Source organism: Mesoplodon mirus (genome assembly GCF_964341445.2).
Source record: "Mesoplodon mirus genome assembly, chromosome: X".
Classification (NCBI taxonomy): Eukaryota; Metazoa; Chordata; class Mammalia; order Artiodactyla; family Ziphiidae; genus Mesoplodon; species Mesoplodon mirus.
This window is the reverse complement of record NC_138981.1, coordinates 35,514,786-35,536,867: the sequence shown is the minus strand read 5'-3', so window position 1 is coordinate 35,536,867 and position 22,082 is coordinate 35,514,786. Positions and strand designations below refer to the sequence as shown.

General features: G+C 39.9%; 1 protein-coding gene across 1 annotated transcript; it reads left to right on the top strand.

The window, feature by feature from the left end:
* The first annotated feature begins 10,852 nt into the window (after positions 1-10,852).
* On the top strand, positions 10,853-21,867 carry DYNLT3 (dynein light chain Tctex-type 3). The gene is made up of 5 exons (XM_082609727.1): positions 10,853-10,957; positions 13,647-13,688; positions 18,844-18,967; positions 19,621-19,698; positions 19,995-21,867. Exons 1-5 carry the CDS (start codon positions 10,928-10,930, stop codon positions 20,069-20,071), a joined length of 351 nt encoding a protein of 116 aa, XP_082465853.1. The 5' UTR covers positions 10,853-10,927; the 3' UTR covers positions 20,072-21,867.
* The last annotated feature ends 215 nt before the right edge of the window (positions 21,868-22,082 follow it).

Sequence of the window (22,082 nt, the reverse complement as noted above, 5' to 3'; positions counted from 1 at the left end):
ACAAATACCATATGATATCACTTATATGTGGAATCTAAAATATGAGAAATGAACATATCTACAAAACAGAAACAGACTCACAGACAGAGAACAGATTTGTGGTTGCTAAAGGGGAGAGGGGGTGGGGGAGGGATGGATTGGGAGGTTGGGATTAGCAGATGCAAACTATTATATATAGAATGGATAAACAACAAGGTCCTACTGTGTAGCACAGGGAACTATGTTCAATATCCTGTAATAAACCATAATGGAAAAGAATATGAAAAAGAATATATATATGTATAACTGTACTTTGAACAGCAGAAATTAACACAACACTGTAAATCAACTATACTTCAATAAAATTTTTTAAAAATCTAGCTGATCTCCCTGTGCTATGTGGCTGCTTCCCACTAGCTATCTATTTTACATTTGGTAGTGTATATATGTCCATGCCACTCTCTCACTTCGTCCCAGCTTACCCTTCCCCCTCCCCGTGTCCTGTGGGATAGGGACGGTAGGAAGGAGATGCAAGAGGGAGGAGATATGGGGATATATGTATAGCTGATTCACTTTGTTATACAGCAGAAACTAACAGACCATTGTAAACAATTTTACCTCAATAAAGATGTTTAAAAAAATAAAAAATAAATAAAAAACCAAAACAAACAAACAAAATCTATCCACAATCCCTTAAGGTCGACTGAGGTCAAACTATATGTTTATATTTGATTATGCATTTGAAAACCAGGGCTGTATGATGTGTTGAATATATATGTGTGATTAGTACTCGTGCTTAGCTAATGCTTTATTATGTGGAAACCGTGACACAAATGCTCATTTTGCTGCTATTCAGTGTTATTTTCTCCCTGTACAAAACTTGTTTTAAAATTAACCACTTTAAAGGTTCTCATCTGGCCTGCGAATAAATATTTATAATGCGCTTTGCCTATGAAGAGGGTCATTAGCATGTAAGCTTTGACAATGAATGACTTCCTGCAGATTTTTGATGAGCAAAATGACTAAACTTAATGAAGGCATTTTATGCTTGTAAATACTTTACTCCAAGCCTTCAAAATCATCAAGAAATGTCCTTCATGAGACATGGTTCAGAAGAATCACAGAAATGAAGAGCTGGGTGAGACTTAATTGGTCTCTTTGCACCTGTACTTTCCCTAAATCAGTACAGAGTAGATTCATGAAGCACATTTATTTTTTAACCCGTTTATAGTTCCCATCAGTGCAATAAAGCGCTATAATAGACAACAGGGTCAGAGTATAGACCCTGAATGAAAAGGTCAGCCTTTCTTCTCACTAAAAGACAAACAATAAATAAGAAACAGATTTTTCTCTGTAATGGAAGGAAATATTCTGAGTCTTTAGATTTGTTTCAACTTTGCACTTTGTGGATGAGATGGGGCATGGATTGCCCATGACATACACAGAATTTTTAGTTAAGAAAATGTTCAAAAGTTACTACCTTCGCTAGAAATGGCAGGAGCAGGAGGGAGCAAAACATACCAATAAATGAATCCTCCAAACCTTAGCTCCCAACATTTTTTTTTTGCGGTACGTGGGCCTCTCACTGCTGTGGCCTCTCCCGTTGCGGAGCACAGGCTCCGGACGCGCAGGCTCAGCGGCCATGGCTCATAGGCCCAGCCGTTCCACGGCATGTGGGATCCTCCCAGACCGGGGCACGAGCCCGTGTCCCCTGCATCGGCAGGCTGACTCCCAACCACTGTGCCACCAGGGAAGCCCAGCCCCCAACATTCTTATTGCTGTCATGAAATTGTGAGGACAAGCAGAGCATCCCAGAGACATAAATGTCATTTCACCTTTAGCTACATGAACAAGTACTAAATCATAATAAAAATTCACACAGAGACAAGGACAGGAAAAAGAGACCGACATCTCATATGGAATTTATGAGTTTGGAAGAGAGGATCAACCTGTATGGAAAAGTCCTTTTTCTTCCCTGGTGCCTGCTTACTCTCCCCGCCCGGCTCGCGCCACTCCCCACAGCCAATGTGCTCAGAACACCCCATATATACAAAGTTTCTGTACTCCTAGGAGTCCCCGGTCCCCTGATTTCGCTGCCCACAGTAGGCTATAAAGGAGGCACCAAGTAAGAGAGGCTCCTCCTCGCTCTTTAGATCTTGGCCTCGAAAGGTTTTACTTTCAATCATCTGAATTTCTGACCCTTACTCTCTTTCTTCCCATCTCACTTCTTCTAGAACCCTCAGCACAGTAATTCTGACCCCATCTGGACCTTGAAAGCAAAGACCCTCTCACTTTTCCACGGTCCATCATTACTTACCCAGCTTAGAATCCAGGAGCTATCTGCACCGTCTCTTCACTGAAAATGCCTTCAGATCCCATGTACCGCTCCTCCTCAATTACAATCACCTGGAAAAATCCCGCCCCGCCCCGCCCCGCCCCGCCCCGCCCCGCCCCCGTTAACTCTACTCTTCTGCACGTGTTCCAAGAGCTGAACGTGGCTAGAGCCCGTAACTTCGATAATTGTTTTCACTTTGAAATAACGACCACAAAGCCCAATGGAGCTGCCTTAAGTGTTACCATATTTTCCTAATTAATTCTTTCCCTCGCTCTCTGAGAAAACACTAACTTCCAATTTCTAATCTAACTTCTAGCCTAACTCCCAAGTTCTCATCTAACTTCTTGACATTCAAATGATGGCTTAAACATCATTTTCTCAGAGGAGCCTTCCCTCATCACCTCATGTAAAAGAGACTCTCCCCAATCACACTTTATTCCCTTACTTTGCTTAAATCATTTTTGTAACAGTTAATAACAAACTACCTGACGTCATATACACACACACATATATATGTGCACAAATATATATAGTATTTGCATATTGGCCTGCTTCTTCCACTAGATCATAAACTCCAGAGAGACAGGGACTTTCTCCCATTCACCCACATCTAACATAGGATTTCTCAACTTGAGCACTACTGATATTTTGCGCAAAATAATTTTTGTCGTGGGGGGTGGGTTGTCCTGTGCATTGTAGAATGTTTAGCAGCAACCCTGACCTCTACTCATTATATGCAGTACCATCCACCCTGGTTATAACAATCAAAACTGTCTCCAGATGCTTCCAAACATCCCCGGGGGCCAAGAGGGGGCAAAAATCGCCCCTGATTGAGAACCACTGCTCTAACACAATGCCTAGCACATAGTGGGTGCTAAGCAAACGTTTGATGAATGAATGAATCACCAAACCATAGGTCACCGAAAAAACCCAAGAATTAATGTTATTGTCTGAACTTCCAGCAGAACTGTATTTAAGCCTTACCGGCAAAAGTGAACTTACCTTGTTTTAATGACATGGCGGTGGGGTTAAAATTGATTTTGTACCAAGGGTTCTCAGCCGTGACTGCATATTATAATCACCTGGATGAAGGTTTTGAAAAACTACTGATGCCAGGCCCTTCTTCAGAGCAATTAAATGAGAATCTCAGGGGGTGGTGTCCAGCATAGAGACTTTTAAAAACCTTGTCCTGTGATCCTGATTTGCAGCCTGGGTTCAAATCCTGTTCTTTTCAATCCTCCGAAGACCAATTTCATAGCATAGCAATCCTCATAGATAGGGCATTTCTCCTCATACATTTGCATTATTGATCAGCGTTTTTGGAATGGAAGAAAGCGTATGTCAGCATAGTAACTTCGTGGGTCATTTGTATCTTCTATTCCCTGCCCCATTGTTGATCCATGTTCATCCTAAGTAAGCCAATTTAAAAATTAATGTTCTCGGGCTTCCCTGGTGGTGCAGTGGTTGGGAGTCCACCTGCCGATGCAGGGGACACGGGTTCGTGCCCCGGTCCGGGAAGATCCCACATGCCGTGGAGTGGCTAGGCCCGTGGGCCATGGCCGCTGAGCCTGCATGTCCGCTGAGCCTGCATGTCCGGAGCCTGTGCTCTGTAACGGGAGAGGCCACAACAGTGAGAGGCCTGCGTACCGCAAAAAAAAAAAATAATAATAATAATAAAATCTCCCATACGATTATGAATCTATCTATTTCATCTTTTAATTCTACTAATTTTTACTTGTGTTTTAAGGCAATTTGTTAAGTGCATACAAATGTAGGACGGTTATGTCTACCTAGTGAATTAACTCTTTTATCATTGTGAAATGTGTCTTTTCCTCAAGAAATGCTTTTTGCCTTAAAGCTTCCTTTATCTGATATTAATTTATATATGCCACAAATATATTATTAATATATAGTATATGTGTATATATGTGATATTATTAATATATATATGATAATGTTGCATGGTATATCTTTTCCATCATTTTACTTTCAACTTTTATGCATCCCTGATATTTTTAATGTGTCACTTGTAAACAGCATATAGATGGGTTATATTTTGTTTTGCCTCTGGTCTTTTACATGAAACATATGACCTAGTTATATTTATCATAATTATGATATATTGAAGTTAAAATATATTATCATTACTTGGTACCTATTTGTCTCACCTCTACTTTGTTATGTTTTCCTCTCCTCTTTTGCCTTGTTTTGAGGTGAGTATTTTTATTATTCCATTTCCCCACTCTATTAGCTTAGTAGCTATACATTTCTTTTTAACTTTTCCTTTATGGCTTATCATATACAAAATGCATCCTTGACTTGTCAAAATACAGCTTGATACTTTTACCCACTTCACAGACAATGAAGCGGTCTTTGAACACTTTAACTCAATTTTTTTTTCCTCTCAACTGATATTGTTATCCTGTATTTTAATTTGACATATCTGTTAAACTTCATAAGACATTATCATTATTGTTTTATAGAGTTGATAATCATTAAATTATCCCCAAATTTACTCCTTTACTCTTCATTTCTTTCTATTTTGCCCAGATTTCTATCCAGGATTATTTGTCTTTTGCCAAAATAATAGATTTTTTTTAAGAAGCATCACGTTTTATTTATTATTTTTAATTTTTTTTTAAAGGGAACTTTATTTTATTTATTTACTTTTGGCTGCATTGGGTCTTTATTGCTGTGCACGGGCTTTCTCTATTTGCAGCGAGCAGGAGCTACTCTTCGTTGCAGTGCATGGGCTTCTCATTGTGGTGGCTTCTCTTGTTGCGGAGCACGGGCTCTAGGCACGCAGGCTTCAGTAGTTGTGGCACGCAGGCTCAGTAGTTGTGGCTTGCAGGCTCTAGAGCGCAGGCTCAGTACTTGTGGTGCATGCGCTTAGTTGCTCCTTGGCATGTGGAATCTTCCTGGATTAGGGCTTGAACCCATGTCCCCTGCATTGGCAGGCAGATTCTTAACAACTGTGCCACCAGGGAAGCCCCAAAATAATAGATTTTTGTATTTCTTGAAGTGTACTTCTGCTGGTGACTAATTTTCTCAGTTATTTGCCTAATTTTTTATTACTTCATCTTCATTTTTGAAGGTTATTTGTGCTGGGTACACAGCACAAAGTTCACGGAATTTTCTTCAGTATTTTGAAGGTGTCAAAATGCATTATCATTGAAGGCAAATGCATTGTCTTTGGTTTTCTATTGTTTCTGTGAGCAGTTAGATGTCAATCTTCTTGTTTGACTTTTGTAGGTAATTTGTCTTCTTTGTTGGGAGGGGATGATACTTCATAAATTTTCAGCTTCCTTTGGTTTTCAATCATTATACTGTGATGTGCCAAAATACAGGTTTTATTTTATTCATTCTGCTTGGGGAATCTTAGGGATTCTTAGACCTGTGGCTTGAGGTCTGTGCTAGATATTCTCTGCGTCTCTACGTCCATGTTTTGACTCCTCTGCTTTGGGAAGCTGACCTATATGGATTACAATAGCTCCCATGCCCTCTGGTTTCAAGTTGAGTGCAGCCAGTGAGGAGCATTAGTAGGAGATCAGAGGGAGGGTGAAGAGATCAGGGTAATTATTCCTCTGGCTCCCTTTTCGGGAGGCACCCTTGGTTTGCTGTATCCCTTGACAAAAGGTTACTGTTCCTCTCAAAGTGGCCTTCTCTACATGATTGTTTAAGCCTCTCTTTCCCCTTAAACTTCTGGGCCTAGAAGTGGTGACAGCTCCAGCATTGCTAGCCCCAGGTTCTTGTAATATCAATAGTCATTCACCTGCCCACACCTTTGTAATTTGTCCCTTTGTAAGTGAGCCCCCCTCAGTTTATGCCAAGTGGAGTGTGCCATCTTCTTCATCTTGGCAACTGACTGATACAGTAACTAGTACCAAAAGTAGCCTGTGATGGTTAATCTTAGGTGTCAAGTTTTCTGAGCCATGGTGCCCAGATATTTAGTCAAACATTATTTTGAATGTTTCTGTGAGGGTATTTTTGAATGAGATGTATATTTAACTCAGTGGACTTTGAGTAAAGCAGATTGCCCTCCATAATGTGGGTGGGCCTCATCCAATCAGTTGAAGGACTGACTAAAACAAAAGGCTGACCTCCTCCAAGTAAAAGAGAATTCTCTAGCAGACTGCATTCTGATTTCATCTGCAACATAGGCTCTCCTGGTTCTACAAAAGGGTGCCTTTGGACTTGAAATGCATCTCTTTCCTGAATCTTCAGGTTGCTGGCCTTCCCCATCAGATTCTGGGCTCACCAAGCCTCCACAATTGTGTAAGCCAATTCCTTAAGATAAATTCCTTTCTCTATATACACACAACCTATTGGTTCTGTTTCTCTGGAGAACCCGGACTAATACAGGGTATCAGGAATTAGATCCTCATGAAATAAATCCTTAAATGTTCATATTCTGAGGAAGTTCATGGATAATCTTCCTGCTGAGAATCATGAGGCATGAGTAATTCATGGCATGAGGTGACATCATGATTACTCACATTATCACCAGAGGGTGAAATGCATGTGGAGGGCAAGGCATTGGGGGTCAAGTTGTTGTAGCATAGTACGAAAGTACTAATAAAGATTGGAGAGTCACCTGGAATCTTATTGTAACTTTGGAAAGCACATATAGGGAAAACAGAAATTAAGAGTTATGAATATAAAATTTAAAACATGCACTAAAAAATTAGAAGGCCTCCAGGGCAGGTTTGCCAGAGTCCCACATTTCCCATAATTGTACAACATCACATTGATCCATGACATTGGTGACATTACAGTGGTAATCACTAGGTCCATATAAATGCAATAGATGTGCAGTTTAAAATGTGCTGCTTGGACTTCCCTGGTGGCACAGTGGTTAAGAATCAGCCTGCTAATGCAGGAGACACGGGTTCGAGCCCTGGTCCGGGAAGATCCCACATGCCACGGAGCAACTAAGCCCGTGCACCACAACTACTGAGCCTGCGCTCTAGAGCCCGTGCTCCGCAACGAGAGAAGCCACCACAATGAGAAGCCTGTGCACCTCAGCAAAGAGTAGCCCCCGTTCACCACAACTAGAGAAAGCCCGCGCGCAGCAATGAAGACCCAACGCAGCCAAAAATAAATAAATAAATAAATAATTTTTTAAAATGTGCTGCTTAACACATAGAGGTGACCCATCAACTACGGTATCATTCTAATGTGAGAACAAGTTGGGCATGCAACCACCTGAAACCAAAAACATTAGCCATAATTTGTATCCTACATATAAGATGGTGGAGTTGGCAGAGGCTCAAGTAACATGAAATAGTTGTGATAGTCTCTGCCTCTGTAGCTGGTCAAGAGGATGAATGTTGAGGGCAAACGTGGTAGACTGTTATCAGGTTCCTGAACTATTCATTATGGATTCCCCCATACCCACGTCCCCAACACACATCAGTGTAAATAAATCCTTACTGAATTATTATATTTTGAGTGTTCCTCTGCTTCCTCTAGAAGATCTGATTAATAAGTTCTTCAATCACTTTTGGAAGATTTTCAGCTATTATTTAATCAAATATTGCTTCTGTCCATTCCTTCTCATCTCCTTTGGGAACTCCAATTATATGCGTTAAACATTCTCATGGTGTTCCTTTTGCCTCTATGATTTCTTACGTATTTTATATTCATTTATGCCCCATTCTGAATATTTTCTGGTGACCTGTTTTTAAAATTTCACTAATTAAGTCTTCAGCTTTGTCTAAACTACTATAGAACCCATCCTTTAAATTTTCAATCTTGGTTATTGTGTTTCGCACTTCTAGAAATTCCATTTGGGTATTTTTCATACTTTCCAGTTCTTTGAGGAAATTCTTAATATTATCTCAAATACATTAAACACATACATTTTAAGGCCTATTCTGATAATTCTACCATCTAGATCCCTTGTTGAGTTGTTCCCATTGTCTGTTGATTTAGGATAATGTTGTTTTGTCTCTGTATGTGCCTAGTTATATTTTATTGTGCATCCGATGATATACGTGAACAATTATGTATCTAATTTGAGGCCTAGGATGATGTTTTCTTCCTTCAGAAAGAATTTACATTTGCTTCTGGAAGTTGGCTAGAGGCATTAGCAATGCCACATCACCTTAATTCAATTTCAGGAATTGAAGTGATTTAAAACTGAGCTTCAGTGCCTGCAAGATCAAGTTTTATTGTTTGACACCTTTTCCTAGGGTGTAATCCTTGGATTCTCAACCCAAAATATGATTGTTACCAAAGATCTCCTCCTTGGCAGGGCATGGAATCTGATTATTTTACCTCTTGGCTCATAAGCAAAAGGCTTTGCATCTTCTACCCCCACAGGGGGAAAATATTTGTCCCAAATGCTTTGCTCGTGCTTCTAGGTTGCATGCTTCTCCAGGTCTTAGATGCATAATTCTTCCCCATATTATCAAAACTCCAATTCCTTTGAGCAAATGCTTATTATATTTTGCACAACCTTCCTAATTGGCAGTGAAAGGGTTACTTCTAATTACTTAGACCACCATTACAGAAGCCTTTAAATATAATTTGAATGGTTTATAAAATGTGTCTAAATGTTTTATCAGTTACTTCTATGAAGAACACTTCTCAACAATAGAATCTATTAAGATTTGGAGGAAAAATAATTATTAAAATCTCTCAAACAGAAATTGCATATAGCTATTTTAAGCATAAATCCAGATATAAAATATTATTCATGAAAGCAAGATTGAGGGTCTCATTAAAATATTTGAAAGATTTCATTTGGAAGTTTTTACAAATTAAATTTTTAACACCTTTTTCATTTTATTTTTTCCTTACAATTATATAACTTAAAGAAAATATTTTTTAATCAAACACCATAAAAATACCCCAAAGCCCCTCTAGTTCACCCCAATGTATCATGCAACTATTACTATCTTTTATATATGGACCACAGCATGAAAATAGTTGGTAAGGACTTTCCTAACAACAATTATTTCACATCCCTTTTTCCTTTCCAGTAGCACTCACTTTTCACCATAGAAGGTGAAAATACCAAACATGTGTTTTCCCATAGGTTTTGCCAAGGGAGGAGTCACATGACTGAATGTTGGCAAATGGGAGGGACCTCAGGAGAAGACTCCACGGGATTTCAAGTAAAGACTTGCCTTCCTAAAATAAATTGATCAACCCAAGTCAATGTCCATTTTCTTCATTGGATGTGATACCTTCATTCCTTGTGATACCAGAACTGCTGCAGCCACGTGTGGCCATGACTAAATATTGCTGATATGCTGAGGACAGTAGAATGGAAAGAAGGAAAGCACAGAGACTCCAAAAAGTTGTTGAGCAACTGAACCAACGTAGAACATCTCTACCTCTGTATTTCTGGCTATGCCAGAAAACAAATGTCCTTAGTATTTCAGCTCATCGTACTTGAATCTTCTGTTACTTGCAACCAGGATACTAACTAATAAAGCTATGGTGGTTTTAAAGCATGGTCCCCAAACTGTTTGACACTTGTGCCATTGAAAGGTAGGCAGCTTCTAGAAACTGGAAAAGGCAAGGAAATGGATTCTCTTCTCGAGCCTCCAAAGGGAACGTAGTCCTGCAGACTCATTTTAGATTTCTGACCTCTAGTACTGTAAAACAATAAATTTGTGCTGCTTTAAGCCACTAAATTTATGATAATTTGTTACAACAGCAATAGGAAACTAATACAGTGATTAAGAACTTGGGTGCTGCTAGCTGCTATCAGCCTCCTTAAGGTTAAATCCTTCTTCTACTACTTACTGGATATATGATCTTTGGCAAATTACTTAAACTCTCTGTACCTCAGTTTCATCTTGAAAGATGGGATGATGGTAACAGAACCAAACCTGCTGGGTTCTCACGTATTTAAATGAGAAAATCCTTAGGATTATCTGAAACTTCGTAATTTTTAAATAAAAGTAACTATTGTTCTGCTAATATTTATAATTTGATTTAGTATATTTGTACCTCCTCTCCTACAAATTAAAGTTCTTTTGTTTTTTGGGTTTTTTTACATAGTCATGGAGGAGGAGGGGTGTAAGAGCATCTGCTTCAGGAGTTGTAGTACATACAGCATCTCATTTGATCCTCACAACCAGCCATGAAATAGGTGTAATTTTGTTTTCATAGGAGAAAACTGAGGCTGTGGGAGGTTAATTTTTCCAAGTGACATAGCTAGTAAGAAGACAAATCAAAGCAGCTTGCTCACCATTGCATTCACTACACTTATTTGCTGGATGATGATGCACGAATATGTGCAAATAACCATGGCAGTGGGCACTCATAAATACTGCAGAGTTTAGACGGACTGACACTAGGTCACCCCATCTGATCCACACCGGCACAAATCCCAGCTCTTTAACACCCAACCCTGGTTTCCAGAAAGGTTGGAGGTAACAGAGAGACACTTCCAGTCGCAGGAATCCTGCGGGAGGGTGGGATGGGAGTCCGGGAGGCGGGGGTGCCGGGAAGGTGGTAACACTGTGACGCAAAGGCGGGGCCTGCGTGGGGAACGCCCCGGGTCATAACCGGGGGGCAGGGCCTCCCCGGGGCCAGTACGCGGCCGCGTAGCTAGACCTGCCCATCCCTCAGCCCCCTAGGAGAGCTGGCGCCACGATGGAGGAGTACCATCGCCCCTGCGACGAGGTACCGCCCCTTCACCGCCCGCGAGCGACCCCCGTCCGCCTCGGCGCTTAGTCTTGGCCGGGTGGTCTCCCGGCACCCGGCGGCCACGAGAGTTGGGGTGCGGCGTCCTCCGAGCCCGGATCCTCTCCTCGGGGCCCGGGATCCGCCCCGCCCATCCTCGGCTCCCCACCCCGAGGCCCTGAGGGTGCGCTGAGAGTCGGGGTGGCAGGGGCTGCTGGGAGCCCAGGGGGCTGGCAGTGGGGTCGGGGCCGAGGGGTGGAAGGCCTGACTCGGGGTGCGTGGGGTAGGGATGGGGTGGAGGGAGCCGCCGGTCTGCAGGGCGGGCCTCGGGAACCGGTCTTCCCGGCTGCTTCCTCCGCCCCTTGGAGTCCCCAAAGCAGGTGCCGCATCCCCGCCAAGCGAGGCCCTGGTGGCAGAGCCGGTCCCGCTCCCGGGCACTCTCGTCTGGGTGGTTTGGAAGGAGGCGCCTTATGGATTAAGGAGCCCTTGCTTACTGACTCAGGCTTCCCGAAACCTCACCAGAATCCCGTGATGTCATCTGTCATCTTCCTGTTACTGATGGGGGACTCTGACTTTCATGGCGGCTAAGTGACTTGCCCAAAGTTAGAACTGCCAGGAATGACAGATGCTCCATTTGAACCCAGACCTCTGACTACACAACTACAACTCTGGCTTCACTTTAACCACGATGAGGATGAGGCCTGTTGGATCCCAGGATAACCTGTGACAGGGCAGTATAAACAAAGACATCTTCTGTCCAGTGGTAGCCACAGGTGAATGGTGCGGTGAAATAAAAGTAGGCAGGCACGTGGTGGAGGTGCAGCATAAAATGGTGTATCATTAGACCCCTGAAAGGGGCTTCTGGACCATTCATCTTTAGGATGTGGGCTTCTGCAGAAGCTAAGACCACATTTAAATTCATTACTTCTATGCTGCAGGTGGCATACACACTTCAAGGTTAGTGGTAAAGTGTTCTTATTTTAGAAATTGAAGCACAACCAATTTCACCCTCAAGAAGCACTAGTCTGCTGACTCCTAAGAGGTTCTGTACTGCAGTACCCCCTAAATACCTATATTTAAAAAGAAATAAAATTACATGTGTTACCATGGCCACCCAGTACAACCTGATTATCGGGTGACCTTCCAAATTGAAGTGGAATGGACATCCCATTTAATTTGTAGACCACTTCTGAAAATAGATAAGGACCTTATTTGAAGGTAAAATGACCATTTTAATAGGGGCAGTTGTGACACCTGTTTTCGTGATATTTCTGATTATTTAGGGTATTTTTATTCCTTTGTTGTTGGGGAATTATCTGGTGTAATTAAATGAGTTGAAAATATTTTAAATCTGTACTCAAGATGATACTTATTTTCAGAATTTACTTGGTTTTTGAACTGTTTTCTTGTATAGTGGGATTTACAAACATGCTGATGTCATAGAGCACCTAAAAACGTCTCTATGGAAACAAATCATGTACTACCTGAAGTGCTTTGGTTTAGATTGCAATCTTATCAGGTAGCCTAGTTCTTGACTCTAGGACATTTCCTTGTCATTAATGGTTGCTTTTAACTCAAGATTGTATCAAGCCACTCCACAGGAAAGACTAAGTTGCCAGACCTGTTATATTATAGGTCTATATAGATTATAGGTCTAACATATTATTTATATGTTATAAAGTGACATTAATTTGGAATGATCAAGTATTTTCATAACCTTTAACTCAGAAAAGCCACATTTTTGCCAAGCATAAGTTAAAAACAAACTTGAAACTTATCTATTCAGCATTCTTTTCTCACTCCCCCTCATTCTCACTTAGCTGCAACTATTTCCTGTGTACTGATAACACATCCTTATACCCACCTCCTATTTCCTGAGCTTTACAATCCAATGATCCTCAATCTCTGGTGTTCATCAAAATCACCAGTAAAGCACTTCTTTTTTCTTGTGCTGTCCATATCTATTTAAAATTTTTAAATTTTATATTGGAGTATAGTTGATTTACAGTGTTGTGTTAGTTTCAGGTGTACAGCAAAGTGATTCAGTTATACATATACAAGTATCTATTCTTTTTCAGATTCTTGTCCCATGTAGGTTATTACAGAGTATTGAGTAGAATTCCCTGTGCTATACAGTAGGTCCCTGTTGATTATCTGTTTTATATATAGTAGTGTTATATGAGTAAAGCACTTTTTAAAAAAACATAGTTGCGGGCTTCCCTGGTGGCGCAGTGGTTGAGAGTCCGCCTGCCAATGCAGGGGACGCGGGTTTGTTCCCTGGTCCGGGAAGATCCCACATGCCGCGGAGCGGCTGGGCCCGTGAGCCATGGCCGCTGAGCCTGCGCGTCCGGAGCCTGTGCTCCGCAACGGGAGAGGCCACAGCAGTGAGAGGCCCGAGTACCGCAAAAAAAAAAAAAAAAAAAAAAAAAAAAAACATAGTTGCCCAGGCTCTGCCTCAGAACTAATCAATCAAAATCTCCATGGACGTAGGTGGGGAAAGCATTTTGCAATTTTCAAGATGATCAAGGTGGGATTAGTAGCCTCAGTAGACTTAATGCCCCTTTTCACTGTGGTCTCCTGTCACTAAAACCTGTCTAGGCCAGCCTAGGTTATTCTGTGTAGCATCATAGCTACCAGGAAAAGGAAGTCTGTGTTGAAAACAACTTTATCTTTTGTTTTCCATCTTTAGGTCGGCTTCAATGCTGAGGAAGCCCACAATATCGTTAAAGAGGTGAGTTACATATCTTGTTCATCTTGAAGATTGATGCATTGGTTGAAATTTTAAAAAACTGTGTTTTGACTTTCGGCACAAAGTTAGAAACCTTAGTATTAAAGCAAGATTTTTCATATTTATTCACTAATTCTTTATAGGGGTGCTTCTATGTTTGTTGTGTTGGATGCTGTCAGGCATCTTGGGGCTTACCCTGAAAGGGATATTTAAATATTGATCTAGAAAACTGGTTTGCTGTTTTCTAAAACTGATTCTCTGTCTTTTGAATAAAAGAACTTTTATCCCAGTGGGGCCAAATATTATTTTAAATGTTAATGCCCTAAGAGTATACAGGTAAGTTATATGTATAGTATAATAAACATATAATTATAGTATATACATACATATATATGTGTGTGTACATATATATATATGTGTATATATATATATACATATATATATATATATCTCAAGTAAATAAAAGACCCTAGTAATATCTGCTTTGGTTATTGTATGCTTTTTTTTAGCCCAATATAACTGGAAAAATAGGGACTTCCAGTGGTTAAGACTCTGCACTCCCAATGCAGGGGGCACAGGTTTGATCCCTGGTCGGGGAACTAAGATCCTGCATGCCACATGGCACGGCCGCGCACACACACACACAAAGATTGGAAAAGTAATCACTTAATATCTTTTAATATCTTTTAGACACTGATATGACGGTAAATCAAATTCTTCAGAAAAATATTTGAAATATAATATCTGGTCCTCATGTTAGGCAAATAGACAAGAAGTTCTCTTTGGGACTTAGTGTTGGCAGAGGAACTTTAATTATTCTAGTGGTATCACATACAGACTAACTGTGGGTAAGGTATTTATGAACACTTTTAATAGTCCTGAGTCATTTTTAACTGTGCCAAATCCTAGAAAAAAATAAGCTGGCCCGGAAGGTAGGCTTGTATTGTGGGCATGGCTGTTGCGGCCTGTGTCCTAGCAGCAGGCCCCAACTACCTTTAGGCTTGGCTGGATTGGCTTGCCCTCTGGGCACTGAGCACCGTCTCAGTCCTGAGACGATGCCTTACCTGCCTGAATGCTTAGGGCATGAGCTCACCCGGAACTCACCCAGGGCTGGCCTTGTAAAACTAGGATCAACCTGAGGTCTGAGAGAGCTGGATAGGCACCTGAAAATCCCGCCATATTTTAATAGTTCAAAATCATATATTAGAACTTTGTAGCCAGGAATATATCATTATTAAAACAAAATGCAAATGTTTTCGATACCTTGACAATGCAAAAGCACAAATGAGGGCAATGGCGGGGGTGGAAGAAGGGATGGAGGTCATGGGAGGGCAGGAGTGATAACAGCCTCAAAGTGGAAAGTCAAGAGAGACTGGCCTTGGTGGATGGAACATGAAGCAAAGGATGCTGGGGTATTGGAGGAATCTTTTAAATAGTACCTTCTTCTTTACCCACATTACGAACCATATGAAAAGACCAAAGAGTTAGTAGAAAGAGAAGCAAATATCACCTTTATTATTGATAAAAACTGAGTTGGAGATTGGAGCTTGTTTTGCTAACTCCCTACCGGTTCAGTTCAGACCTTGGAAGAGGCATCCAAGGGAAACTTAGAGTCAGCAGAGAGAAACACTCAACCAGGCTGGTGCCTTTCGTTGGTCTGGGTGAAGAGGGAAGGAGAAACCCAATAGCCAAGTCCAAGGCATTTGGGAGATTGGCTCTCCCAGATGAGAAGGGTACCAACCAGTAACTCACTCCACCTCCATGGGGAGGAATAATAACAGGTGGGACGAGAGGCCAGGGATGATAAGGAAAAAATCCTCTGCGTGAAAGGAAACATCCGGAGTAGAAAAGAAACATGCTCCTAATACTGTAAATATATTGAAGTAAAAATAGCAAACTCATTATATTGAGGGACGTGGGGAGGGGGGGCAGGAGGTGGCAGGTGGTCCTAGGGAACTAAATTTTCATCTGTCATAGCAGGAGCTCTAGGGATGTTGTCTATAATTCATAAATCAAGAAATAGTGATATAAACATTATTTAGATATGTGAGTGACCCTTAAGAGATAAAAAAACAGTTGTACCCTAAAAGTGTTTCTTCTGTGGAAGGGGGCTGGGGATGGGAAAGGGTGGGGAGGGGATTCTTATTTTTCATTGTAAGCTCTTCTGTTCTGTTGGCTTTTTAAACCCACGTGCATGGGTTACTTTGATGGTTTGTTCAGTTAAAAGAACCATGCTTCTTAAAATGAGATACCCATATTGAGTGGTGGCTAGGAGGTCCTAGAAGCCACTGGGTGCATTTTTTTTATTTAAAAAAAATTATTTATTTATTTAGGCTGCGTAGGGTCTTAGTTGCGGCACGTGGGATCTTTCATTGCGGCGCGCGGGCTTAGTTGCCCCGCGGCATGTGGGATCTTAGTTCCCCGACCAGGGATCGAACCGGTGTCGCCTGCATTGCAAGATGGATTCTCAACCGCTGGACCACCAGGGAAGTCCCCACTGGGTGCATTTTAGAGCATCAATTTTACTTCCATACTTGCAAGAGGGAGTTAAGTAATATAAATAATTTAACACCATTTTCAAATGAAAACAAACTGATACACTATGGAGTCAAAAGCAAGCTTCATTTGAAATTTTCATATAAAATATGAGACTCGAAAGACATCTCAGGTTTGCCACAGCTGGCTTTCAGGTACCTGTGTATCCTCTTCCCTCCCCCTCTCTTCCCATGAGCCAACTGTCTTTGCCATTGAGGCATTCCAAAGGTGAGAGGGGGAGGGGGGAGAGGGAGAGAGGGAGAGAGGGAGAGAGGGAGGGAGGGAGGGAGGGAGGGAGGGAGAGAGAGAGAGAGAGAGAGAGAGCGAGCGCTATTTGAAAACATTTCAGCACTTCCCCGATGATTATACAGTTTCAGCAGGCATTTCTGTTTTTCTTATCTTTTGCTGATCTCCTTATTTTCTTAGAGTCCTTCCTCTGAGCCCCTATGCTAATATATATTTCCTGCTGAAGTCTTAGAGCCACTCACTTATTGGTGATATGCATATGCTTTATTTATTGTCAGTAATAGAATTTGCCCACAAATTTTCATATAAAAAGTGAGTTACAAATGGAATTAACTTGGAGCTTAATCTAAAGTATATTTGATTCAGGATGCCCAGAGAATATATCAAAGCCAGTATTACTTCAACAACAAACATGTATTGAGTGCCTGCTCCATGCCCGAGTTCTGAGTTTGGCCCTGGGAATACAGAGCAGGTTAAGGACCTCATTATCTAGTGGGCCTCCTGGTTAAGTGGTAATGAAGAAGGCTAAGTGTTAATTAATAGTAATTAGCAGGGCTATTTACAGTGGCATCCACAGGCCCCTGATATTTCTGTTGTTTGGAGCAGAACTTGAAGCGGTCCTATTAGATAACCTGAAAGTAAACAAGGGCTTGTAGTTTCCCATTAAGGTACAGCAGTCTAGGGAGAGGAAGAGGTTTCCCAAAGGCCATCAGCTTGGGAATGGTAAAGTCAGGATTAAATATTTGTCCTTGCGACCCTTGAGCCACTGACCCTCCTAACTCTTCATGTTACATTCTAGGAGAGTAATTTGAGCCACGTTGTTACTTTCTTCAACCACTCTAAATTTAATTTCTCTTTTTGCTTTTATAATTAGTGAAGAGTTTATACTATCCAGCTTAAGATTCCATATTAATTAGTGTCTCTACTATAGGCCAGTTGTAGTAAATGAAAGCTGCACACGTGCGTCTGTCTTACTAAGCTGGATTCTATAAATGAATTGAATGAGTGCTTTATTCTCCAGGCTCTATCACTTGAATAAAAAAATAATAGCAGCAAAATAAGTCAGAGAAAGACAAATACTGTATGATCGGACTAATACGTGGAATCTAAAAAAATCCAAACTCATAGAAACAGAGTAGAATGGTGGTTGCCGTGGGGTGGGGAAAATGTCGGTCAAAGGGTACAAACTTATAGTTATAAGATGAGTAAGTTCTGAGGATCTAATATACACCATGGTAATTATAGTTAACAGTACTGTATTGTATACTTGAAGGTTGCTGAAAGTAGATCTTAAATGTTCTCAATACACACACACACACACACACACACACACACAAACAAAAGGTAAGTATGTGAGGAAGTGAATGTGTTAACTAACCTTATTGTGGCAATCATTTCACAGTATAACGTGTCAAATCATCACACTGTACACCTTAAACTGACACAATGTTGTATGTCAATTATATCTCAATAAAACTGGAAAGAATAAAATAACAGCAGCAATAATTATAATGATGTAATAATATCTGTCATTACTTATGTGTTTACTCTGTGGCAGTCAGTGTGTTTGAGCACATGGCTTTCCTTATCTCACCCCCCTCCTCACAACAACTTGATGAGGCTGTTATCCCTACTTTAAAGATTAGGAAAATAGGGGTTTCAAGAGATTAAGTCACTTGTAGAAGGTCACACAGGGGTGGCTGAGGTGACCTTAAAACCTAAGACTGTAATACTAAACCGGTGCTCTTAATCAAGTATCAGAAGTGGATGCAAGTAAACACCGTGGAAAACTAACTTTCTCTTTCTAGAGTGCCTAAAAACTAGCGTCTGTTGATGATTTACTTTTAGTGGCAGGTGTGCTTGTTGTTTGATAGCTAAGCAGTTACATAATATGAAATAGGATATAATTATTGTACATGAGAAATATATTTTTTAATTGGTCTCATCCTTTATTTCTAGCATCTGAAACCTAGTTCAAATCCGAGCTGTTTCAAAGCCATTCTTTAACCAATTGATATCACCCTTTTAAAATCTCCACCCCCCCATAATCCTTTTATGACATGACTTACCACCCTTGATTAGTCTTCCTTGTATTATAGAGTTCTTTTATTAGCTTCTCTGCTAGACTGTTAAGTTCTTTACAGCAGAGGCCACGTCACATTTATCTTTATATGGCCTGTAATATCTCATAGAGTGAGATAATGCATGCGGAAATGCTTTGAAAATTCTACAACAGTTAGAGATGATGCATAATAAATACTTAACAGATGCATATCTTGTAAGATGTTTTATTAGGTTATAAGTGTATTTTATGTTTTGAATAAATTTTTTGCTGTGATATGTGTATACTTTGTTTAATTGTCCTCTGCCCTTTTAGTGTATAGATGGAGTCTTGGGAGGTGAAGATTATAATCATAACAACATCAACCAATGGACCGCAAGCATAGTGGAACAATCCTTAGCACATCTGGTTAAGTTGGGAAAAGCTTATAAGTATATTGGTAAGTATCGGTGTCCTTCCTCACTAGTTTACTCACCTTTGTTCCTGTGGTTTTTCTCTGAATTTACAGAATGTAAATGAATGATAGACACGCAAGTTTGATACTAATAGGGGGTGAAGGACTTCTGACTTATTCATCACAAAAATAATCTGTGAAAATACCTAAAAGATGGAGATCTTTCACAACTCAAAAGCAGTGTGCGCTCCTGCCAACCATCTACTTGTCTTGGTAGCATCATCTTTTACATTTGCGTCGGTTATCTTCAGTGAAATTCCCTCAGCCCTACTGTCTTCCTTTTGTTAGCGCTACGCCTCCTTACGTGTAGGACTGTGAAGTGCCACACTACTTGTAAAGTGGAATATTTTCTTTGTTTTTGTGTCTGAATTATGCCCATGGGACAAGGCACATAATTTCTACCAGATTTTTCCTGCAGTACAGTCACCATTGGTTATGGCGCTGGGCAGCAAACAGACTGGACCCAGTGGGGTCAGAATCATGCTGGTAAATAATCAAGATGAGAGACATTTTTTTCAATCCATTCGCTGAATGCTTTGTCTTCTGTTATTTTTATAGCTTTTAGAGCTCCGAACTCAAACACTTAGACATGTTTTCCTTCGTTTGTAAGTGTTCTTACTGTGCAACTTTATTTTTAGTGACCTGTGCGGTGGTCCAGAGGAGTGCATATGGCTTTCACACAGCCAGCTCGTGTTTTTGGGACACCACATCTGATGGTAAGAGACTTTAAGCTGATTCAAACAAAATCCAACTTCTAGCAAAGTCAAATAGTGTACTTGTTATCGAATCCTTATTTATCTCTAATTAAATTCCCACAAGACTTTATCAACAGAATTGCTTTGTACCTAGTGACAAGTATGCCATCAGACAAATAGGAAATATGAAGATTTAACAGATTGCAGGAAATATGATATTAAAACCTATGAAAAATGTGTGTATATATATATATATATTTCCTGGTAATTCTGATGTTTTGCTGGTATTTCAAAGTCCTTTTGTTGTGTGTTTTCAGGAACCTGTACTGTAAGATGGGAAAACCGAACCATGAACTGTATTGTCAATGTCTTTGCCATTGCTATTGTCCTGTAACAGGCTAAAAATGTTCGGCCAAAACCATTAACAAGAATTTGTCACTGTATCCTTTCTAAAAAGAGTAACAGTTACTTATTCGTGTGCTAGATGACAAGTGTGCAATATGCTTCAAAACTATCAACAAAAACTGAATAGTGCAAGCAAGCAATCTCATAGGAAGTAGGCAGATTATCTCATATTCCATACAGCATCATTTAAATAGGAAAACCTCAACATTAGCAAAAAACAAATGCAGAAATATGGCATGACATGAAAATACAATCTTATATTTATTTATACCGGCTTTTCACTAATAATATGTACCTAAGGAGATGGGGAAAACCATTCAGATAATTAAATTCTCTTTCAGCTAGAAAAGTTAACAGGGATAAATATATGAACAAAAATACTGTAAGGATAAATGTGGAGAAAATGATAATAATTAGTTAACACTTCTTAGTTTTTTATTTCTCCTTCTTAGTTGTACATATGATTTAGTGGAAAGTAATTCCATTCTTTTTTTTTTTTTTTTTTGGCTGTGCCACGCAGCTTGTGGGTTCTTAGTTCCCTGACCAGGGATTAAACTCGCGCCCTCGGCAGTGAAAGTGTGGAGTCCTAACCACTGGACCGCCAGGGAATTCCCTTAAATCAGCTTTTTAAATTTCAAATTCTTATTTACATTTGAGGGCGGATTAAATCATGTAACCTGAATTTCCTAGGTAAACAAAATTAGTTACAGTGTATGATGAAAAGTATATGACTCTAACAGCTGCCTTACAGTTCATTCATTCCATGTGTTACAAACATTTACTGAATGTCTGTTATGAGCTCTTTCTCTGCTAATTATAGTTATCAATATGCTGTTCAAATTCTAAGTTTCTTTTGGTACCTATTCAGTTGGACAACCAACATTTATGTTTGGGAAGGAAAAAAAAAGAGTTGTTTTACAAGAGAGGAAAAAAGTGAATCTGGTTATCCAGGTAGAAGTAAGCAAACGAAAAGCACTTATTGCTGACAGAATTATAGATGTAATTTTAAGAATTGCTCCTAACAAGCAAAAAAATGCATAAAATATGCAACTCTTAGTTAAAGGCCTTATTAGCAGTATAATATACAAGTAGTAAATTTTGTCATTGCTTTAGTTACAATCATCTGTAAATAATTTTGAATACTTATTATGTGAGGTTCAAATTGAGTGGAGTAAAGTGTAAATTAAACGTATACAATCATTAGCAGGTTATGGAATATCTCAGGGCTTATGAAATATAGTGAAATTTATTAAGAAAATAAAAGATGAAAAATTAGGGTACACAGCTGGCCACCAAATGCGAAGTCAATTTGCTATTTAACCTTGAAAACAAAATCAATTTTGCATATTACCACTAATACATATAGGGAGTGGAACCATGATTCATTGAATTCTGGGGGGAAAGAAAAGCTTAGTGTTGACAATATTAAGATAGTATTCTTCTAGGAATACTATGTGCATGTTTGATATTTTGCTGAGTAACAATAATTGTTCAGTGTGTAAGAAGAAGATGAAGAAAATACAAGGATAGAGTTTAATGCAGTGATCTACATTTTGGGCACGTCAAAATTTATTAGTCATTACCTTTATGTTAGTTTACGCTGCTGGCTTTTGTGCCTTGAAGATTATAATAGTGACCAAAATACATCTGTGCAGTTAAGGCTTGCTTTTGATTATTGTTACTGAAGCCTGATTTTAAAAGAATAATAATCAGAAATACCTCGTGAACTTGCTATCTGCTCTGTTTCTAGTTAAAATGTAATAAAGATTATCTTCCTGCACTGTACGTTTGCTTCTGGATGTTCACTGAATAGTTAAAGAAATGGCATTGTCTTTAAGAAATTCTAAATAACAGGAATGAGGAAGAGAAATGAATGTCAGACCACATAGATACACTGTACAGAATAAATGCCATTAAAATAGCAACCCTAACCCAGTGTTCACCATTACAACATAAATAACAGCTCCTATTTTATGCCTTTTATTACTTTTAACAAAAAG

Coding starts and splice junctions, on each gene's coding strand:
- DYNLT3 (XM_082609727.1), top strand. CDS start 10,928: ATGGAGGAGTACCATCGCCCCTGCGACGAG. Junction 13,689..18,843: donor CCCACAATATCGTTAAAGAG/GTGAGTTACATA, acceptor CTGCCCTTTTAG/TGTATAGATGGAGTCTTGGG. Junction 19,699..19,994: donor TTGGGACACCACATCTGATG/GTAAGAGACTTT, acceptor GTGTGTTTTCAG/GAACCTGTACTGTAAGATGG.